At 36.9% G+C, this 18,299-nt stretch overlaps 1 protein-coding gene across 1 annotated transcript; it reads right to left on the bottom strand.

Moving 5' to 3' along the window:
• Window positions 1–1,379: 1,379 nt before the first annotated feature.
• LOC137733984 (DNA gyrase subunit A, chloroplastic/mitochondrial-like) lies at window positions 1,380–17,675 on the bottom strand. Its single transcript, XM_068473210.1, has 27 exons — window positions 17,090–17,675; window positions 16,866–16,935; window positions 16,707–16,772; window positions 15,616–15,717; window positions 15,018–15,062; window positions 14,834–14,932; window positions 14,637–14,723; window positions 13,808–13,878; window positions 13,282–13,390; window positions 13,119–13,181; window positions 12,898–12,963; window positions 12,629–12,717; window positions 11,454–11,502; window positions 10,204–10,290; window positions 9,906–9,999; window positions 8,445–8,515; window positions 8,259–8,348; window positions 7,838–7,963; window positions 7,594–7,751; window positions 5,546–5,627; window positions 5,279–5,443; window positions 5,090–5,191; window positions 2,979–3,115; window positions 2,427–2,547; window positions 2,271–2,325; window positions 2,083–2,182; window positions 1,380–1,904 (listed from the first exon to the last, which is right to left on the bottom strand). The coding sequence occupies exons 1-27, from the start codon at window positions 17,509–17,511 to the stop codon at window positions 1,790–1,792; spliced, it is 2,841 nt and encodes a 946-aa protein (XP_068329311.1). The 5' UTR covers window positions 17,512–17,675; the 3' UTR covers window positions 1,380–1,789.
• Between the last annotated feature and the right edge of the window lie 624 nt (window positions 17,676–18,299).

The following is an 18,299-nucleotide window of genomic DNA, read 5'->3' as shown; positions in this document are numbered from 1 at the left end:
GTATTTATTCTAAGTTTCAAAGTAATTCATAAAACTCTATGGACTCGTTTAGATGTGCTTTTAAAATGACTGAAAGAGCTTTTGGTGAAAATATTTTTAGAATCAATCGCTAGTAAAAATGCAAGTAAATCCTGAAAGAACACTTAAAATGCTTTTGAAACTCAAAAATATTTTCTCTAAAGGCGCTTTTAATCATTTTAAAATCACATCTAAACAAACCCTATACATATTCAATTATGACTGGATTTTAAGTATTCTGAAAGATGAAATTTTAATGGATTCAAAGAGATTTTATAGTGTTTGTTTCCTAGGCATTAGGAAATCTTGCCTTAAGATTTCTAATGTTTCATCCATCACAATTCAATAATCCAAGAGACTAAAGGGGTTGCATCCAATTGAAATTTTGAAGGTTTTTAAAGGAGCTATAAATCCCTGAAGTTTGATGAATGTCACATCCCGGCCCGGGGCGGATCACTTTCCGGGCCCGCTCCACCACCGTAGCACGATATTGTCCGCTTTGGGCTTACCATTCCCTCACGGTTTTGTTTTTGGGAACTCACGAGCAACTTCCCAGTGGGTCACCCATCATGGGATTGCTCTAGCCCCCTTCTCGCTTAACTTCGGAGTTCCTACGGAACCCGAAGCCAGTGAGCTCCCAAAAGGCCTCGTGCTAGGTAGGGATTAGAATATACGTTTAAGGATCACTCCCCTGGGCGATGTAGGATGTCACAATCCACCCCCCTTAGGGGCCCGACGTCCTCGTCGGCACATTTCCGGCCAGGGATAGGCTCTGATACCAATTGTCACATCCCAGCTCGGGACGGATCACTTCCCGGGCCCGCTCCACCACCGTAGCACGATATTGTCCGCTTTGGGCTTACCATTCCCTCACGGTTTTGTTTTTGGGAATTCACGAGCAACTTCCCAGTGGGTCACCCATCATGGGATTGCTCTAGCCTCCTTCTCGCTTAACTTCAGAGTTCTTACGGAACCCGAAGCCAGTGAGCTCCCAAAAGGCCTCGCGCTAGGTAGGGATTAGAATATACGTTTAAGGATCACTCCCCTGGGCGATGTGGGATGTCACAATGAAGGTCTAGTGGAGTTTCATGCACGCGTAAGATTTCAAAATCTTAGGAAGAAAAGCCTGATGTTAATGCATTATTCGACGAGGACACAATAATAAAAATGAAAGTGTTCCATGTAAATCGCTTTCTAACTTTAGGGCCACATGTAGTATTTCTATTCTCCAAGGTGTGTTTGGTTTTCTTAAATTCATGTCTTTGTTAATCATATTGCCCTAGGGTAATATTGTCCTTTACCACTAGGGTAAAATTTGAAATCTGAAAATAGTTAAAAGGGTAGGTTAAGCAAGGACATCCTTACCAAACGACCGATATCGATATCCATTAAGCATAACTATTGCAATTTAAGGGACATGACAACTGTGGAGAAACTTTGTTTAGTGTTTAGCGCTACTAATTGGTCACCCTTCTCACCAGAAACCGGTCACCAAGTTTGTTGCTTAGCTTACCCGTACTGCTGTACATACATATTAGCGCCAAAACACCGGCCAACACAAAACGATTGAATAGCGCCAAAACACCGGCCAACACAAAACGATCGAATAGGGCCACAAAAACCAGCCGGAACACAACGATTGATTAGCACCACAAAAACCGGCCAGAACAAAACGATTGATTAGCGCCAAAACACCGGCCAAAACAAAAAAAAGGGTTGGCGCTACAAAGTTGATCCTCCAATTGAGCTATTCACTTGTTAAGGTTAGCAGTTAGCCGTGTACGGCAGCTTCAACTTCTACCTCCTCAGGCTCCTCGTCCGTTGCTGACATTAACGAAGCAGACTGAATCTTTCCAGCATGATCAAGCCGCATTAAAATAACTCCCCTGAAAACGTGTATATCGATATAAAATATGTGAACTGGCACAATTTCAACCATGGCCACAATAAGAGAGAACAAGGGTTTGACATTTTAACACATGCAAATCCTATTGTTCCATCATACTGGTATTTAAATCTAAATTTCAGAATATAAGGAAAGAAAATACCGAAGTTGAAGATTACCTCGCATAGCGGGACTGTATTGAAATATCCCGCACCTTAATTCTGTTGACTGTGCCACTTTGGCTTACTAGAACCACTTGTTCATCGCTTTCTCCATCTTCTGTTAATTTAAATTTAAGTTAAAAACAACTCATGAGAACACTCGTAGCCATCAGAAAATAGACTACAAAGTAATTTACAAACATCACCTGCCACAGAGAACCCGACCACAAAAACTGCTGCCAAGCGATCCTCTAAGGCAAACTAATAAAGAGCAGCGAAGAAGGAATGAGCCCAAAAGCCGAAGACAAACAACAGATAACAAAGCTTTTTCAACAAAGGATTTTATATGATCATATACATACCTTGTACCCTATCAGACCAACCCTATTCAACCGGGAGCAGTGAAACCTGCTCAAGGGAACACGCTTTCCAAATCCACTCTCGGACACAAATAACAACCACGGGCCCTTCAGACTTCTAGTACTGTGGAAAAATTAACACAAAACATAACATTAACATATCAGATAATTCTGGTTGCACTGCCTCTAGAGAATAATTATTTCAAATAACCGACTCATGTCGAATGACTACCTCCGATTTTTTGCCAAGCAATTCCTACCCTACATTAGGTTTATTTTATTTCTTAATCTAACTTGCCTTCAATTCCACTCATCCATCACTTCCACTTTCTAACTACAGATTGCCCAAAACTGTCAACATTCTCTCCCTATCCATAATAAATGAGAAGCCACTCAGATTGGGTAAGTAACCCAAACATCCAGGAAAAAGCACATTTTAGTACTACGTTTTGGTCAGTCAAGCTAACCCAGCACCCCTAAAGTCAAGTATCAAGCTGATCAACAATTAGTTAATGACAAGCTAGAAACAACTCATTTTATTGCTAAAGAAATTACGTGTCTTGGGGAGCTTCAGACACCCTCTCCAAGTCTTTCCACATGGCTGCTGGTATAATGTCCACACTAGCCATCTTATCTCCCTCTCTAAGTCTCATGGCCACTGCACCCCTAGTGTTTCTCCCTTGTGCTCGAATCTGGGACAGAACATGAAAAGATGCAAAATGGTAAGTAAAGATATCCTTCAGGGATTTTTACATCAATTATTAGATAAATTTTGTGATGAATTTTTCTATTGAATGACCACGGATTGGAGCACAGATAGTACTACCCCTGTACTAGTTCCAATGATTTGGGACTTGCAAGATGCTGGACACTACACTTAAACATAAAAGGGTACAAAAGTACAAGGGAGATACAAGATGACCCCAGGAAAAAAAATATATAAATACGAAAGAACAAGGGAGATAAACAAACGGATAAATCATTGATCTTCCCTTCAAGAGTGTTCACATTAGACATGACGAGAAATTCCCCAGATAAAAACTCTTACAACTTCCCCAACCTCTATTTGAACTAAGCAACAGTAAAGGCACAGCCCTTGGCATCACTTGTCATTCGGTACAACGAAAAAAAGAAAGATATAAAGCTATCCATGAAGGCTATCTAGTAATTAAAACACTGATATAACAACCAAACTCCAAATTCAACTGCTATAAACTATAAAGCTCTTTGACATAACATATGGATGACTTTGATCAAAGGTAATCACGATGCAGATGCATCTACAAAAAAAAAAAAAAATCATAGGGAAATTGGTTTACTTGAATTTCTTGAAAGTAGCATAATCATGACTCACATGAAACAACTTTTAGCCAGTTTTTTTACCAGGATATCCAGAAGTAGCATAAGTATGACTCACATAAGTCTTCTAGAAACTGTTCACACAATCCTAGCATTGAAATCCTGAAATCATTTAGGTACTTTCTTTTTTGGTCAACAATTTTAAAGTATTTTCTCACTTTCAAAGTATATACAATTTTGTTAAGGACATAAAATTTCAAAATTGCACTCCACTTCTGCGGTCATTTGTATCATTGATTTCTGTACATACAAACAAACTACAGCAGTTGATATAACAATATTGATATGTGAACAAGAAAACAAAATCAATCAAGGGTAACATTTTTTTAGAACTCTATTGGGAACCACATTTATATCCTCATATCCTGTATCTTTCTTTCTAAAAGATTATATGATATGATGAATCTTACTTAAGATTACCTATCATATCCAAACTTATTTTAATGTAGTGTAAATTAACCATATTGTTTCTACCCTTACTCGACCACCTAGGGGTGCAACTTGGATAGGAATATCCGATTCTTACCAATTCTGAGCCGAAATATTCCAAAATATTTTGTCCGATTCATACCCAAAACCGAAATACCGAAAATCTGAAACTTGCATCTATTGCATACACTTAATCATGTACATAATTGACTTTGGATTTGTAATACAACGTACTCAAATATGTAACTATTTTTTCAATTACAACTCCCTTGAATATATTAATACAAAAAATGAGAATTTTAGAACTATAAAATTTAATATTATGTGGAGAGAGCCATTAAGATGACATTTTTTTTTTTAATCTTGGTATAGATGAAGTCATACAACTCCCATAAGTTTTGAAATTCCAAAATAATATGATTCAGAAAAATACCGGATTCGGCATGAGTCTATGAAATTCCGAAATTCCAATTCCAATAAGATTGGAATTGGAAACATGTATTTCTTATCCGATCCGACCAAAAATCAGGCCTACAACCACCTTATATAAGTAGCAGTTTTGCATCAAAGTAAAATATAAATTAGCAGTTTCGAAAGCTCCGATTTTTGCTGTTGCAATGTGGCAATCATGTTTCATGCAAACAATGATCAGAAATAAGTCCTGGACTTAAATAAAAAAAGAAATGATCTTCTTTCAATGGTCACGAATAACTACATTGCTGCCTCATAGAGACGGAAAAAAAAAATAGTTGTAGTACTACTAGTAATTATAAAATAGTATTAACAGTTTTAGTAGTAGTTGTAAAAGTAAAAGTAAGTTATATAGGTTTGAACTGCAAATGAATGTATGAACGAGACGGAAATTGATGTATACTTACAATACCAGAGGAACTTAAGATGACCATTCCATTCTGAGAAGCCATTGCTACAAGGTCATTGTTTGTGCAGCAACGAACCCATTTTAGTTCATCACCAGGAACCTGTCACAGAAATGATGAGCTGTGAGCCAAAAGAAAACTTTATGGATGACCAGCAATCAAGTCAAAAGCAGAAAAAAGAGAACGAACCAATTGGATTGCTATGATTCCTGTTGACCTGATTGACGAAAAAGAACTCAAAGAGACCTTCTTGATGTATCCATTCACTGTAAGCATAAGTAGAAACTGATCTCCAGCAAATTCACTCACAGGAATAACAGAAGTAATCCTTTCACCATCTGACAGTGCTAAGATCTGGCTCCAGTGTAAAAACAATGATAATCATAAGTAACTTTTAAATGAATGTCTAGAAAAGAGGGATTGATTAGTAAAAGCCAAAGGTAAAAGGTAAATTACCTGAACCAATGGCGTCCCAGCAGCTGTGCGGGTGCATTCAGGAATTTTATACGCACGACCAGAGTAAACTGTTCCTTTATCACTGCAAATAACTTTTGTAAGTCATCCATCACCAAAAATGTATCACAATTCTAATTCTGGAACCAGATAGAAAGTTCACTCATAATAAAAGTACAACAGCAAATTCTTTGATAACTTTCAATGGGCAGGCCATAGGGCATGACTCCAAGAACTAGGTTTGCAGTCTTTTAGGATTAGGAGCTCCCAAATCAAATACAACTATCTATAAAGAAAAGATTTCAGCCAAGTGACAACCTTACAAACACGAGTAAAAGCAATTAACATTACAGAATGTCAAATCTACATTATTGATTGTCCATTGATGATTTATCAATATATTTTCAACAACTTGATATTTGCTGGGGTTCGGCATAAAGTAGGCTATAATTAGTAAATGCATACAGAACAAGTTGGAAACCTTTGAAAATCATGACTGTTTTTTAACTTCTGACATCCTATATGACGACAGTGAACAATTAGATGCATAGGGGAATGTCATGATGCCCCTGATATAACCATACAAGGAACTAATCCATACTTAAAATCAAACCAGATGGGGAACTAACACAAATATAGAGTATTGTGATATGAAGTGCCAGACAATAAAAATTTGGTTAGAGGGAAATAATAAGGAGACTAGACATAGCAAAAATGAGCATATTAAAAGCGATAGAACCCAAGCTAAAAGACGGATGCATGTCTCAAAATCTGTATACAATCAGCTTTCTCAGTTCTAGCCTTCAATGTTAACTGGAAAGCTGTAGGTTGTGATTAATAATCTGTTACATGATTGATATGTTTTATGCAACATCTTGTGTGTGTAGATTTTAATCCCTCTTAGATGATCTTGTTTATCAATAGTCTCCGGTGTTATGCAAACTTATAAGATGATGCTATGCGAATATATGAACCATAAGGTAGACACGCAACACGCAAACAAAAAGAATTTAGCACGGCTCGGCGAACTTTGCATACTCCGATCTCTCTTGAGAAATCACTTGCACTATGGAGAATGACAACTCAGTTACAAGAACTTAGTGAAAACCTTATGCTAAGCCCCATAACCTTGCTTTAGATCTCTCTGCCCTTGTATTCTCTCTAATGTTCATGTGAATAAACAACTCCCAACAAGCCTATTTAGAGTACATAGACGGATGGTTACAAGCCTTACAAGTATAGGATTCCTAAATCCTTTTAGAATAGGGAAAAGTAACTTATTTCCTAATCCTAACCTGATTGGACAAAGACATTGTTGAGAAAACGATGGCTTTTGCTGGATGAAATGAGAATTGGATTCATGTAACAAGAGAAAGGTTTCCCATTCCTTGGCCGGAAAGATATGGATTACAAAGAAAACCTATTTTCCACTTCTTATGGGGAAAAACCTGTGCATATTCCTTTTTATCCTTTCCCAACACCGATTGGAAACATAAACCTGTTTGGCCTTATTTTGATGAGCCAAATCACAACAGTGTGGGCTGTGAGCCAGTGGTTAACTGATACTTTGTACCATCAATTATGAATAATCCAGGGAATGAGGTCAGTATGCAATTTAAGTATGTTTGGTGTGCATGATACTTAAGTTCCTATGCGGTGGCATTGTGGTAATGAAGAAAAATCATGCACGTGATTTGGCAAAGTATTCATGATTCCTAAGCTCCTACATGGTGGCGGTGAAGAAAATTCCAGTTGGAACAACAAAAAGGATATAGGGCCTTAGTGTCTCATCATGTTGAATGATGTGAACTAACCGTTGTGATATATAACATTGGTAATGAATGATAAGGACAAAACTATTGGATCTAATTTTACTTCTCCAAACACCCCTTTAGCAAAGGAAGTATTATTTTTTCAACATCAACATGAAAAGCGGCAGACCGCACCACATTATGATACTAAATATACCACTTTATAAGTCCTCGAGTACATATAGAGAGTTCCAAATGTTAATCCTTCAAATCATTAGACAAAGTTAGGGAGAGAAGTACCTAAAGTATAGAACATGATCATGTGCGCGACAAACAATAAAGTCTGACATTGCATCATTTACCCTCAATTTCCCAACAGATTTACCAATGGTTCCTCTATTTTGAAGATTGAAAGTGTTAGGTTTCATCCGCTTAACATAGCCCTTTTCACTGAAGGCCTGAAAATTATATGCAAAGAAAACTTAAAGAAAGAAACAAATGGCCAAACTATAAATTCCATGAAAAAGATGATATTAGCATGTACCAAAAGCATTTCTTCATTAGGAATAACATCTATGTCATCAACGTGGCCACCATCACTGTCCTCTAGCACAGAACGCCTCGGACTGGAAAACTTGTTTTTTAACTCGTTTGCTTCTTGTTCAATCAACTAATTGAAAGAAAGAAAGAAAGAAAGAAAAAAGCATTGTAATTCAATCTAAACCATAAATCTTTCATAAATGTTTCTTTTTTTTTCAGTGCAGAATGTTTCATAAATGTTTCATAATAATGGGGACAAGATGAGTCCAACTGGGCCATAACCTTAGCCTAATTAGGCAGAGGTAGGGCACGGGAGGTTAGCAAATAAGAGGAAAATCAATAACATCCTAGTACCATGTGACTGGAAAATAAGTAAATGCAGATACACCTTTCAATACACGCAATAAATGGAATTATATTTTTACCTGTAACATGGATTTCTTGCTTGACAATAGTTGTTCTAATTTTGAAATTTGCTCCTTTAACGATTCACTTTCATTTACAAACTTTTTCCTCTGCATAATATATGAAGAACAGGATACGAAATTAAGGAGCAATGCCCCTCATTAAGCAATCAAAAAATGCATTTGAATGGCACAACTGTTATGCACCTCAAGCTGGGTAATTCTTCTTAGGCTAATATCTAATATGGCTTCAGCTTGTTTCTCAGAAAGATTGAACTCTGTATAAGAGAATACAAGAAAATATTAGTGCCTTTAACCACGCCTACTGCTGAAAAACAGCCATCACAATTAAGTAAATGATATGAAAACAAACTGAAAAAAATATTCACCGTTAGTGGGAATAAGGAAATTTGGAAACCAGCTAGGGTGTAAGTTGACATATATTGCAGTTAGACACATATATGGCTTCATGAATTATTGGGCACTTTTAAAACTAGCGCATCCAACCCAAAATCAATTGGCAATGGACTGAGACTCAGGATTTTGTGGCTTCAGCTTGGGAAGCAGATTTTACCCACTGTTGATTAAGCTAAGATATCCATTTGAGAAAAATGAAAGAGCATATAAGGTTATGGACCAAATACGGATTAAAAAGTTCACATCCCAGAGAAGATAGAACTCCAAATATCAAAGAAAATAAATGCCAAACCCCAGACATCAAGGAAACGTGAAATAAAAAAATTGAAAAACATGATTAGATTAACTGTTACTGAATTGGAATTTTAGCCTATTTCAGAAAATGTCTTGCTAAGTGAGGCACAAAATGAAACCTTACCCCTAAAAACCAAGTTAGACAAAAATAAAAGCTCACTGAAAGGTTCTGACTGGTTAAATTGGTCCATAACTTTTGTTGCACTAAACCCCAAGTAAGTGCCAAAAAATTATCATCTTAGCAAAGGTAAGTCTCACCACATAAGGAAGAAAACATGAACACCGCAAAAATTATATATCCAAAAAACAGAGTTGTATTAAAAGCGTAAGGCTTGGGCGAGGCGTACGAGGGATAGCCCGGCCTAGGCGTGAGGCATGAGGCGTGAGGCGACCTAAATTTTTTAATACATTATATACACAGCATACACATATATTATATTAAAAAAAATAAAAAATAAAAATAAAAATAAAAAGAAAAGAAGAAGAAGATTATGAATCAATAATCACCCTAAAAACACACATATATATACATATATTATATTATATGTATCACAATGAGCGCACACATAACAATGCAAGCAGACAACACACACATCCATTATATAAAAAATAAAAATATAAATATAAAGGCAGAGAGACGATAGTGCAAGGAAGAGGTATGAGGCAATTAAAACCCTACCCAAAATTTGGGTTTGGGAGTTAAAAAAAATAAAAAAATAAAAAAAAACCTTGAGCTTGCCTTCCACCACCTAGGCGGCTCTGGCGACGCCTTACACCCACCCCCTCAAAACAGAGGCTGCAACCCTCACCCAGCCTCAGAGGGTGCCTAGGCGCGCCCTGAGGCGAGCCTTTTAAAACATTGACAATGACGGAATATCATGTCTCAGTTCTTTTCAAGCATGACTTATCTACTTCAGTTGAAGATAAGAGAAAACCCAAAAACATAGGGGAACTTACCAGTCCTTAAACCAGCTGATGCAATTGCATTGCTCGAAGCTTCCCTTAGTATACGAATTACCGTATCCAAATTATCAAGGCCCACAACAATGCCCTATGTCAACAAGAACATACATATGAACGATGACACACAAGTGCATTAAGACAAGCTAGAATAATATGAATGAAGTCTTCTCCAAGTTCTCACCTGTGGTTTAAAGCACACATCCAACCACATACATGGATGTCCAAAAATCCCATTATAATCATTACAACTTAAGAATAAAATTCATTAGAATTAGGAAAAAGAGTAGTGTACCTCAACAATATGTCTTCTGTCCTGTGCTTGTGAAAGTTTGAACTTAGCACGTCTCTCAACAACAGAGCATCTGAAGTCTAAGAATGCCTGTCAACGTTTAATAAACAAAGTAACATTAAGCACAGCCTTAACATTTAAGAAATTGAGAACCTTGCATCAGGACAAGTACCAATATCTTAATGCTAGAATATGATACTCTCTATAAGACAATGATTGAAAATAGATTAATCATCAATACTTAGGAGTGATGAGCCAAATTCGGATTGATGAACCAAATATCAACCATTAGTTGCATGCTTTAGAACCAAAAAATGAATAAAGGTAAATGAAAAACAGTAATAGGATAGGTTTGAGTTAGGAAAATCTATCCAAGCAGTTACATAAAATATTTGCAAAATCATTATCTATCAAATGATTCAAATCAGACTAGACTTCCCAATGACTGCTGTGCTGACTAGACTTATAATAGGAGCACGGGAACTAAATGGCGAATAACTTGAACAACCAGCAGCCTCAAGAATCTGAACTACCCAACCCATACAAGTGAAATATTTCTGAATTTTGAGAATGTTTGCTGTTAATGTAAGTATAATTTGTCGAGGGACCAGCCCACCTACTATGTATTGGATTCAATTACAATGTGGATGGAGTTTACATATAAGGAATAGGAATTTGAATCACTTTGATTTACCAGTGTTTACTAAAATATGGTTAAGGGGATCATTTTCACTCCTTAATTTCCCTTGCATGTACTTACACGCAAGGAATCGGAAAAGTGCAAACCTTTCCTTAAAATCCATAATCAAATACCTAAACATAAGGAATTAGATCAACTAGGAAGGACTGGTTGATCTGATTCCCCTTTCTTACTTTTCTATTTTTAAGCTCTCCTATTGGTTCATTTTTCCATTTCCGTTAAGTAAGTATGCCCTCAGTGTAAAACCATGAAACCGAAATAAATTCAACTATCAAGTATCCACTAATGAAGCAACATACGCCCCTATTTTAAAGAACAACATCACCCAATTAGCATTAATGAATTCTTAAGGAGAAAAAGGAATCAACATTTTCTTAAAAGAATTTACCACAATAAACCAAACCAACAGTCAGGTTTTCAAAGAGAAATTTTGAAGAAAACTTTTGTTTAAGCATTCTATTTTCTATGATAATATATAATTAATATTATATGAATGAGTGAGAAAATGGAACAATGCTTGGGCATGCATACTATAAAGTCCAAACATAGGTACCTGCAGCAATTCCTTTAGACCCATCTGCTTAGGTTGCCCATTATGAATACTGTGAATAGTAAAAAATACTAAATGAAAATCCAAGTAATGTGATGAATCATGTGCGCTGGAAAGTTTAATCAAGAAAATACAATGTAATTTTCATAAGGAGAAAACCAAAGTTCAGGAACATCAGAATCATTTAGAAGGAAGAAATTCAGCCCATCGAATTGTTTATTAATATATTGTGTGACAATGCAATAAAGGCTACATTGGACACTTCGCCAGTTTGGTTCTAAACAACTTCCCAATGATACAAGAATAGAAGATGTCAGGTCCAAAGATATGACATTGATTATTTTTCATATCGAAAATATTTGACAATAGTTCGCTGATATTCCTGCTTTATAATGAAGAACTAATGGCAGATTACAGCCATCTGATGCATGCAAGCATGGTCGACAAGTGTTCCACAACTTCACAGATTTAACTACCTTGTGCTTGTCTGATTGTATCTCCCAAAACCTGCTTCAATCTCAAACTTAATGGCCAAAACGCATTACTTTGGATTGAACCTTTCTCATTTTGCAAAAAGACAAATATTTAGTTGGTTGTTGCATTTATCACCCCATCCTTGTGACATTACAAAAGCTTTCATTAAATTTGCCTCCAAGATATCCCAAGTCCCAACAACGTTGAAACAAATACAATGAGAACCCAAAGGCCCTAGGCCTTGAAGTGATGGCTTTGTGTTTAAACCACTACAGCATTTAAGATATTTGTTTTACAGGTTTTGACTGAAATAATTTAATCCAACAACAATAGACTAATTTCATTTTTGTTATGAAATTAGTGTACAAATAGGAGTTCCAATGTTCCTTAAAGTCATAAAATTTGAGTAAAAATCATCGCTTTCAAGAAAAAGAAAAAAAAATCAAGTTTCAATTTTAGCTCAAAAAAATTGCTAGAGCTGTAAAGCAAAAAAAGGGAACTATTGTTGGCACTCCAAAATCTCATTTTGCACTCCAAATTTTCAATTATTCGAAAGAAAAATACACTTGTGAGGAGTGTAGAATGAGATTTTTGGAGTGCTAATAACAATTCCTGAAAAAAATTCTATACACCAGTCAAGAACCAAGAGCCAGAAATTTAACTCTCTACCTACATTCATAGTTATTGAGAAAGAAACTACTCACCCCACCATGTTACAACTAAAACTGCATTGAAGAGATGTGAGGCGGTAGAGATTATTTAAAACAATTGAGGGGTCGGATCCTCGCTTGAGCTGAAAAGAAGGATGCGAACAGATCATTATCAATTGCAGAATAATTTTTTAGTATTTGACAAGAACTGCAGAACCATTTTGCAAACTAAATTTCCCTAAACATGTGAGTTCTTAAGCATGTTTGTATTTAAAAGCTACAAGCTACACAGAGCAGTACACGGCATAAAACTAATTTTGTACCTCAATAACTACACGCATTCCAGAACGATCACTTTCGTCCCTAATATCACTTATGCCTTCTAAAATCTGAAGGGAGAAAAAGAAAAAAATAATTAAAGAAAGGGCAAACAAGAAAAGAAATAAAAAGGCGATAAGAGTTAACAACAATGTATGACCTTTTTACTTTAAGTGAAGAATTCAGCACTTTTTAAATGATCGTTTGCTACTTGCAAGAATGTCACCTTATTTTCCACAAGTTCCGCTATCTTCTCCACAAGAGCTGCTTTGTTGGTTTGGTAAGGGATCTGATTTATTCGCAGAGCACAATCAATAAAACAAGTAACTCTTTGATGAAAACTAAGACTGCATATTTAGTGCAAACTATAAAATGACCAAGATAGTTACCTCTTTTATAATAACTGCATTTCTCTTTGTTTTAGAATCAAGCAATTCAACATCAGTTTTCCCTCTTACAACAATACGTCCTTTTCCGGTTCGATATGCGTCTAAGATTCTTCAACAAATAAGCATATATCCAAAAATTAATGAATGCATAACGAAGCAGCCAGCTAAGAAAAATGGATAATTATGCGACCATGGCATTCCTATATTTCTCTCATAAACTTATTTGATATCTTCAATCACAGTAGGTACACTATTCTTCTCTATGTTATTCAGAAAATGTAATAAAACTGTCTGTATACAAACTACAAACATAGCAATATAGCCCCATGAAAATGGGAGCAAGTGTGTAACATAAGGCATATCACCACTTCCCATCAAACTATTCAAACGAAAGCGTTGAAAATGATAAGAACTAATAAAAACCAAGGAAAGAGCTATTAAAAGGAGGATGCTATCCGTATTTCATCAGAGCATATTACAATAGACCATGTTTCTAATTGCAAATTATTAACCAGTTCCCACTTACCCAAGGTTGCCCATGATCAGTCCTCCAGTTGGAAAATCGGGTCCTGGCATGTATTCTAGTAATTCTTGCAACTACCACAGGGAAAACAAAATGTCAAAAATTCAAAAGCCAAAATGAAAGGGAGAATAAAGAAACCACAAAAACAAAATAGAATTAGTGGAAATAAAAGTTCTCTTTAGTTAAATCGAGGGTTCAGAATATGCCCAATGAAACCTCTTACTTCAATGAAGAAAAGTGACAGCAATGCTATAGTCATGCTTAAACATTAATGTGTATGGCACAATAATTGAGATGCTTTAATATCATAGTTTCAAATCATCCTAATAAATGGCTCAACTTCAAGAGCAATTCAAAAGATATCAAAGCCCATTATAGCCCATAGTTATATTCGTAATTGCTGCATTTCTACAAATCAAAAGAAGTACTTTTGAATGGAGAATAGGTTAAAAGTTTGTTTGACAGAACAAGGGTTCCTGCACCGATATAGGATGAAAGTATATCCATCAACCTTGTCGGTGGAATGGAAGTGCGTGAGGAAAAGATGGAAACAATAATGTCGCTGGAGATAAAAGAAGAGAAGGTCGAGCTCTGTTACAGTTGGGTTTGTTAACGGACTCAATTTTGTTATTTACAATGAAAGTCTTTTCCCGAACAACACATTGTGATAGTCATTTGAAGGATACAGCACATTTTTATAAGTATCAACATGCACTATGAACCAATTGAAAACTTAAAGTACAACAGAACTTCTATTTTCCAAAGGAATAACTGTAATATACCTAAACATAAACATGAAAAAGAAAAGAGAAAAGAAAATTTCACCACTTACCGTGGCTTCTGGATTGTGAATTAACACGCTAAGAGCATCTACCAATTCCCCAAGATTATGCGGAGGAATGTTTGTTGCCATGCCGACCTGAAAATAGATTTACCAATGCGAATATAGAATTACTGAAGAAGAACAAGAACATAACAGAGGCAGCAGCTTTGGATCATGAAGGACAATGAAATCTTAAAAAAAATTACCGCAATCCCAGAAGCACCATTCAGTAATAAAGTTGGAAGTCGAGCAGGTAAAACTGATGGCTCTTTTTGTGAATTATCAAAATTTGGAGTAAAATCAACCTGCATCATGTTATTCACATTGTGCACAAACATATTAATGATGCAAGTATATTAGCTGTTCGACTAGATAATGAATGGCTCTGACCGTATTTTGATCTAAATCTGCCAACAGCATTGCTTCTGTCAGTGCCTGCAAAAATAAACCATATTAATGATTATTGCTAAAGATGAATACATTCCTTACAAATGCAAAGCCTATAGGAGAAAGGGGACTGACTGATTGAACGAGTAATGCACCCTAAATATCTGCATGCCTACTACAATATCATGTCATAACTTTAATGGTTATCAGTAACAGATTTTTTAGGGCCTGAATAATGACTTTTAATAAAGAGTATTATAAAGTATTCATGATGACACATTTACTTGGACAACCAGCTATGTGGCAAGAGAGGTGGTCATGGAAAAAGCAAAAACAAAAAAAGAAAATGCTTCTGAATAATGTTTCACAGACTGCTTGGATATGTATCCAGACTCCAGCAAAATGCAACGTGTTCACACTCTGCCACAATCCAACGGACATAAAGTAAACACTCTGGATCAAGATCTTTTACCTTTTCAAACACTTAAAAATTATCACAGCATTCTTATACATGCATAATCGGGTGGGGAGGGGGGGGGGGGGGGGGGGGGGGGGGGGGGTTGGGGGGAGAGAGAGAGGTAACTACAGCATATGGACATACTTCCAATCTGCATTCCGTGTAACGCATGGCAGCTGCAGGATCAGCATCAATAGAACCAAAATTCCCATGCCCTTGGATTAGTGGGAATCGTAAGGAGAAATCCTGGAAGATTATTATTCAAGGAAATCAGAACGCTTAATTTAGCTAATTACAGTTTGATCACATCAGAATTCAGCAAAGAAAAAGAAAACTAAAAAGAAAAATCAGTATACTCCAGAAGCTGGAATTTCCGGAAACGAGTTTTCCTTAAGTAATGGCATTTTATTGTAATGACATTAAGGGGACATTCCCGAGTGTACTAGCATACAGAAATTAATATACATAAAGAGAGAAAATCAAAAGATGCAGCAAAGGATGGTGTAGCCTTTCTTGTACATTCAAAAAGTTATCAATGACGCTGAGCTTCTGTTCTCCAAATTGATTATTCTACCGTCAAAATCTATTTTTCTTTCAAGCCATAAATACCAAAGATGTGCGAGTTTGTTGGTAAGAAAAAAAAATTCATAAGAAATCCACCAAGAGCAGAAGGAAAAATAACCCACAGAGCTACATCTGTATGAAGAAATTAAGATTGAACAAGGCACCGCACCCTTCCAATTTAGTGTAAATGGCCAACAGGGGAAAAAACTCTATTAAAAAACAAAATAACATATAGTGGACAGGTTATCCACCAAAACAACACGTCAACATAACCTGAACAGCAAAGGAAACAGTACACTTTCTCTCATAATCGGAACAAAAAACTACAAATTGCAAGCCTGATTTCCATTCAATTACATAATAAAATAACGTAGAACAAAACTCAATGACACAGAAGCTGAAAGTGAGTACCAAAATCTGACTTTTTTCCCAATAACACCTCAACCGCAACTTCACTATAATTCTCCAAATCCTCTTTTCCATCAAACGTTGAGCAAAGTTGTTTCTCAATATATATTGTGATTACACTTTTCAATAAACTTACAGTGTCATCCAGAAAGAAATATTTAAAAAAAAAAAAAAAAACAAGACAGGCACACAAGGAAACCCAAAATGAAGAAAGAACATATTCAAACGTTTCGGAACATATTCAAACGATTCAATACACTTACCTGAGCCATTCGCACCAACGAATCATACACAGCAGTGTCTCCATGGGGATGGAATTTTCCTAGAACCTGCATTAAAGTGTCACGATAAATGTTAAGCGTAAATGTAAAGATACCGGGCTTCAAATAAAAGAAACAAAAAGGTCTCGGAATATCAATAACCTCTCCAACAACTCTAGCACATTTCTTGAACGGTTTCCGTGACACAATCCCCAATTCGTGCATTGCATACCTGTAGTTTGAGAGAAATGCAGAATATGAAGCATCAATCTGAGTCTCTGACTAATAATTAGTTAAGATGCCAAAAATTACTAGGGTTATTAATCATTTCCTTTCCCTACAACTTCTCTCAGAAACCAGACAATGTATAATCAAACAACACTTACAAAATCCGGCGGTGCACGGGCTTCAAACCATCACGAACATCGGGCAGGGCGCGGCCGAGCAGGACAGACATAGCGTAGGCCATGTAGGCTTCAGTGGCCTCCTTGTGGAGCTCAACACGGACAATCCTTTCGCTATTCTCGCCTGTGTCCTTGACCAGCACACTCCCGTTCCCATCTTGCCCCTCGTGGGGGTCCTCCTTTTGGGGTTCGTCAAGGAGCGTCGCTTTAATTGGGCGGACGCGGGTCCTGGGGCGGGAGGATGATGCTGAAAGGAAGCGGAGCTCCGAGAGGTTGTGGCGGAGACCGGAGAGTCGGGTCGGGTTGAGCGGGGCGGCGAGGCGGTAGCGGAGGATGGAGGAAGACAAGCGGAGACCGGAAGCTAGGGCCATGGTAGGGGGGTGGAGGGAGACTGAGGGCTTCATAGAGATAGGGCAGAAAGCGCCATTTGGGTTTTGGGGGTTTTAGACTCTAATCTAAAACCCTGGCTTTGCGAATTGCTTTTGGAATTTCGAGGTTCTTGCGCGCCAAGATGGATGGTGTTTCGATTGGGAAGCATGCACGTGACTTTCTAGCCGGAAAAGTTTTAGGTTAATACGTACATTTTCTTCCTTGGTAACATAACCGTAGATTAAGATGAGCATGGGGTGGATTAGTCGAGTTAGATCTCAACTCGTTGGCCAACTCAATAGGCTTGAGTTGGCTTTGTTGAAATTCATTTTCAATCAAGAAAATAGACAAACTAACCCACCGTAATCATTCTTAAGCTAATTGGGTCGAGTGAGTTCAACTATGGGTAGGCATCGGATGACTCGGCTCAATTTCGACCCAAAACCAATGGCCTACCCAATATCCTCGGTTTTAAATTATTTCAAACCATTTTCGTCCAAGACAATAGACAGACCAATCCACCCAATTCCTTCTCGGTTGGGTTGGGGGGTGAATTTAACGGGTTGAGTTTCTCGATGCAGTGCATTTTATGAATGAATTTAACGGGTTGGATTTTAAAAGGGAGGAAAGATGCAATGATGTTTGTGGGCCAATTAAATTTAGACATGTATGCAACATAACTATGAACTATATTACACTGGTGGGATGGTCTCCATCTGTGGGATTTTTCAAACCGTCCATTAACCAGTTCATATGCGGGTGCCCGGGCCACAACCCATTATTCATCTTTTGAAATTATAATCGACCCAAAATCATCCATTTC

This window comes from Pyrus communis, chromosome 5 (assembly GCF_963583255.1).
Source record: "Pyrus communis chromosome 5, drPyrComm1.1, whole genome shotgun sequence".
In the NCBI taxonomy this organism is placed as follows: Eukaryota; Viridiplantae; Streptophyta; class Magnoliopsida; order Rosales; family Rosaceae; genus Pyrus; species Pyrus communis.
This window is presented reverse-complemented; position numbering and strand designations above follow the sequence as displayed.